This window comes from Gossypium hirsutum, chromosome D05, assembly GCF_007990345.1.
Source record: "Gossypium hirsutum isolate 1008001.06 chromosome D05, Gossypium_hirsutum_v2.1, whole genome shotgun sequence".
NCBI lineage: Eukaryota > Viridiplantae > Streptophyta > Magnoliopsida > Malvales > Malvaceae > Gossypium > Gossypium hirsutum.
Genome location: NC_053441.1, coordinates 51,474,010 through 51,479,352, shown reverse-complemented (window position 1 = coordinate 51,479,352; position 5,343 = coordinate 51,474,010). Strand labels below are relative to the sequence as shown.

General features: G+C 31.7%; 1 protein-coding gene across 2 annotated transcripts; it reads right to left on the bottom strand.

Annotated features, from left to right (window-relative positions):
* Positions 1–1,225: 1,225 nt before the first annotated feature.
* On the bottom strand, positions 1,226–4,839 carry LOC107902948 (PTI1-like tyrosine-protein kinase 3). Of its 2 annotated transcripts, none has more exons than XM_016829047.2 (8): positions 4,677–4,839; positions 3,806–3,968; positions 2,812–3,065; positions 2,558–2,684; positions 2,187–2,460; positions 1,756–1,888; positions 1,602–1,688; positions 1,226–1,513 (listed from the first exon to the last, which is right to left on the bottom strand). In XM_016829047.2, exons 2-8 carry the CDS (start codon positions 3,888–3,890, stop codon positions 1,382–1,384), a joined length of 1,092 nt encoding a protein of 363 aa, XP_016684536.1. In that variant the 5' UTR covers positions 3,891–3,968; positions 4,677–4,839; the 3' UTR covers positions 1,226–1,381. The 2 variants fall into 2 exon arrangements, with proteins under 2 accessions (XP_016684536.1, XP_040948552.1); XM_041092618.1 differs by lacking the exon at positions 4,677–4,839 and adding an exon at positions 4,382–4,577.
* Between the last annotated feature and the right edge of the window lie 504 nt (positions 4,840–5,343).

The following is a 5,343-nucleotide window of genomic DNA, read 5'->3' as shown; positions in this document are numbered from 1 at the left end:
TTTTATCAGAGAATTCTTTACCTAGAAGTCTCGCCTTGTCTACAATTGATCAACATAGTCTTTAACTGCTTCAGACTCTTTCATTCTCTTCATTTTAAATTCTTGAGTCAAGTTCATCACTTGGATGTTCTTAATCCTTTGATTCCCTTCATATTTTTCTTTAAGGTAATTTTAGATTTTTGTAGTAGTTCCGAATTGATTGTGAAACAACAAAAATAAGCACGCCTTCGACTTAGTCTTCCTTATCTTCTTCTACTTATGATTCTTCATTTATGCCACTATTGGATTTGGTGGAAGTAGAGGTATTACATAATCATCCTCCACTGCTTCCCAAATGTCAAGAGCCTGCAATGAATAACCATCCTAGCAACCCAAGTTTTATACTGGCGACGCCATTGTAAAACTTTTCTCTTCCATTTTCACAGGTCCCTCAAGATAACAAAAAGCTCTAATGAAAAAAAGCTGAATTTATACAACAAATTGTAACAGAAAGATAGCAACAAATTAAAAAAAACAGAAAATCAAATTTAATTTTAAAAAGAAATCTTGCTGCGACTACGTATCTTTAATTGATTCCTAGCAGATTCTTAAGCATTACTGTCAAGAGTCTGAATGATTTATGGCTTCAATAATTTAGAGATTTTGAGTTGGAATTCGACTTTAGAAAGCAATCACAATTTTAAAGATTTTTTTAACCCTAAATCAAAAATTTTCATAAGGGCACCGAGATTAAGGTTGAAGCTTTATTAACAGAAAAAATGAAGTCCCAAATTTAAAGATAATACATGCATCAAGTTCATAATTTAAATTAAAGTTAGCCTCATAGTTATTAGAAATTTTAATACCATTAACAATTTAAATTAAATAATTCCACTAATTAATCTCGGAGTTCAGTGTCCAAGGTAAATTATGTGTAATCGTTATTTAAATTTATTTTGATTTAAAAATCCTATTATTTGTGAATCCTATCTAAAAATGTTTTAATATAAGTAGGTTATGTAATATCTTTATTATTGTCGGTTGTAATTGTACCTGGCCTCTTACTTCAAGATGAATCCCGAAAAAATCCAAGGATTAAATCCCAATTTTGATTATAGTACAGGGACTAAGGTCAAATTTGACCCAAAGAAAGCAAACAAATACTAAATACTGACATTTATATCCAGCAGAGAAAATAAAACAACTCACAATCCCTTTTAATTTATAACTACAACTCAAAGAAACATTTTTAACAATCAAATAAATAAATAAAATAACCCAATTATATATTCTGTGATATAATGAAATGTGCAATGAAATGAAACCAAACTGTGCATAGATTTCAGAAATTTTCTGATAAAAAGTGAAGAAAATGGAATTATGTCTATCTGCTTTTTGATTTTCAAGTCTCTGATGTTGGGGATGCTGCTGGTGTTTGAGCCTTCAATAATGGTTGGAGAGCCTTAACAACGATGCCCATGTTGGGACGGAACTCAGCTTCGTACTGCACACACAATGCAGCTACAGCCGCCAACTACATCCACAATATATATACACATATAGTAAGAACCCAATCCAATCGAGATTTAACTTGTATAAAGTTATGCAGACTCGGCAAATACCTTGGCAACTCCTTTAGGAGGATACTCTCCCTTCAGGTTTGGATCCACACATTCTTTAACTTTATCTTCACTCAGTCTTGGAGTAGCCTATATCCACAAAACTAAATATTTAAGACTTTGTCCTACTCAACTGAAAACAGAACAATAACCTCACCCAGGTAACAAGACTCTGCTGTCCGCGAGGCATTGTGTGGTCAACCGGTTTCCTCCCAGTTAGAAGCTCTAGAAGAACAACCCCAAAGCTATAAACATCACTCTTCTGTGTCAACTGTCCCGTCATCGCATACCTGGAAAATGGCAATAAATCAGTTACGTCTGATACGACGCATATTTGGACAGAGGTATGTAAGTATAAATATCTAAATGTATGGAAAAACTTAGGAAAAAAAAAAAAAAGAGTATACCCATATCGAGCACATAACTGTATCCGACACTCACCCTAGAGTCCGAGTAACATAATAGTTCATTATAGAAACACTGACAATGCATTAAACATAACCTAACATATACAAGAAGTCAAGTGAACACACCAAAACAGCCAATGACAGGTAACATGATATAGAGAAGCTTAGAAAGCATGCATACTCTGGAGCATGATAGCCAAATGTCCCCAAAACTCGAGTAGAATGAAGACGAGCAGCCATGTCCGGAGACTGATTTGAGATGTTAAAATCTGCAATCTTGGCTTTGAATTCTTCAAAGATAAGCACATTACTTGATCTTACATCTCTGTGTATAACAGAGGGTTGAACCATCTCATGCAAGTACTCCAACCCCCTTGCCGCATCAATGGCAATCCTTACCCGCTGCATCCAGTCAAGCACCGGACCTGGTTGCGCCCCTTGAACTCCCTTCCTTCCTGTAGTTCCGAAAAAACAAAATGAGTCAAACTAATAGTCTCTTTGTAGGACAAATCTAAATCAGGAACTCATATGTAACATGATGTCCACACAAACCATGCAATACGTCATGTAATGATCCCATTGTTGCAAACTCATATGCAAGCAGACGGATATTTCCATCAATGCAGTAACCTTGCAACTCGATAAAATTTTCATGCTTCAATCTTGAAACCATGGAAACCTAAACAAAGAAAATCATTAGAGTGGCACTGTTACAAAACAAGGAGAAACACAACATAACAACAACCTGAATTTTCTTACCAATAAGAACATGTATATGTATAAGACCTTTGAAATTGTTTACGCACCTGGGTTAAAAACTCTACATTGGGTTCAGGTTCAGTGGAAACATCAAGCTTTTTAACAGCCACAGTTTTTCCATCATTCAAGTTTGCATAATAAACTCTTCCATAGGAACCCTCCCCAATTAAAGCATTTGATCCGAAATTGTCAGTCTTTTCTTTCAGTTCTTCCAATGATAATGCAGGCACTTCGATAAGTGACGACGATTTTCGCTCTTCAGGTTTGATAGGAGAAACCACCTTTGAGTTCTTTTGATGTCCTGAAAGCATAGCAAAGATAACACAACCATGCTAACAAGAAAAAACAAATTAAACCGTAATAAGAAAATATCTTTATAAAGAACCTTTGACAGAGAAATTCATATTTCAAAATGCCAGATTGGAATATAAGACAATACATGTCAAACATCTTAAAAATAATCTTCATATATTATCAAGTAAAAGCCATATATAAAACAATATATAGAAATTAATATTAAGACTTCCTATGCAAAGTAAAAGAATTAGGAGATGAGCAATGCTAACAAATATATAATATGCCTGAGTTGCATTCACTAAAGTAAACTTTATGTTTACTTTTTTTCTTTTTCGTTTAAAACACAAAAAAAGAGTGAAGTCCTATGTTACTCAAACCCGGATGTCATTGTCATTTATCTGATAGGGATATGTATTTGAAGGGTAATATCTCCATACCTATGTCCACAAATGTGTCTAACAAGAATATTAACATCTATATTTGCAAGAAAATCATGAAAAATTTTCTTTTTAATCCTGTTATAATTTATAAAATTTTAAATTAATAATGATAAATTCGTACATTGACTCTAAAAAATGATAAAATTTTGATTTAATCTATTAAAAATTATAAAAATATAAACTATTAAGATGGTCTGACTCCGACCATGCTATGCTAGGTAACTGCACAATTCACACTTTACAAGAGATTCCAAACAATAAATCATAAATACAAAGAAGAAGTTCAGGTCAAAGTAATATATACCATCTGAATTACACTTCAAATGCTCGTTTTCACGCGATTGGTAATTCTCCTCGACCTGACACGAACAGCAAAGCCACCGACGCATCCTTGTTCTTTTCTTCAAAAATAGACCGTCGGGATTTTCTAGTTGCACAAAGTAGCCAGGGGGAGGAGGTATATGTGCCTGCATAATTCCACACCACTTTCATTCTTAAACACACTGTACATATAAAGTACAACCATCATTATGAAAACAAATCCCTATTCTAAAAAAGAAAAAAAAGAAGCCCTAAAATGACACATCTAAGAGAGATTTAACATTCACCCAACCATTCAAATGACCCTAAACAAGAAAACATGATTAAAACATGCTAACCCTGAAATTATATACTATAACAATTACAAAAGAAAATGATAAAAGTTTGGGAAGAACAAAATGAGAATTGAATTTCATCATTTTTATTAAATAACGATAGATATGTACCAAAAGAAAACCAACAATTCCATATTTACCATACAACTCGCTACGATGTCTGGTAAAAATATATATGAATTAATCATAAATAATTCAATCTCATGAGCAACATTAAACCTTACCACCAAGCCACCCTGATTAAACTTGTTTTCCATCCAAAGATCACCGTGCAATGAATCAAATAATAATAATAATAAAAAATGAATCCCTCAAGTTTTGTTCTCAGTGGAAATAATAATAAATAGAAGCAAAATTAGCCGATAAACACATGAAACACATTAAAAAAGTGAAGGTAAAACAATTGATAAACCAAACTTTGTGAGATAAACATGTAAAAAACAGATAAAAGAAAATTTGTGAGATAAACATGTAAAAAACAGATAAAGTTTGTAACCCAAATTAAACAATTAAATATACCTGATTTCCTCTCTTTTTTTTTTATTTTTCTAAATAAATAGGATGGTAAACCATGGTTGAATTCTTTTTCATTGAAATGGAAGGGAAGGAATTGAGCAAGTAGTATTGGAGATAAATACAAACATTAATGGAAAGATTTGATTTGATTTTCTTCCTCTATTTGCTTTTGATTAAACATGTCTCTTTTTAAATATAATTTTTCCTTTTTTATTTTCAGTTTCTTTCTATAAATATTACCTTTTTATTTTAAAATTTTGTTAGACTACTAAATAAAATATATAAAATTTAGTTAGTTTGTTTCGAGTTTAGCTACTTTATTGATTCACTTATCTCTATTATGTCTATATTAATCATTACCATTAGGATTTTTGTTTTTATTTATAGTGATAATTATATACTCATGATCAAAGATATTTGAGATTTTTTTGCTTATATGAGTTTATTCAATACTTCAATGATGGGATTATTTGCTACTTTTAATTTGATACAACTTAATATTTTTTTGAGAATTAGTTAGAATGTGTTCTTTTTTATTAATCAGATTTTAGTTCACACAATTCGCTGTGGTAAATGCTTGTCAAAAAGCGTTTGTAACTAATCAAATAGGCAATTTTGATTTATTATTAGGAATTTTAGATTTTTATTAGATAACGAGAAGTTTCGAATT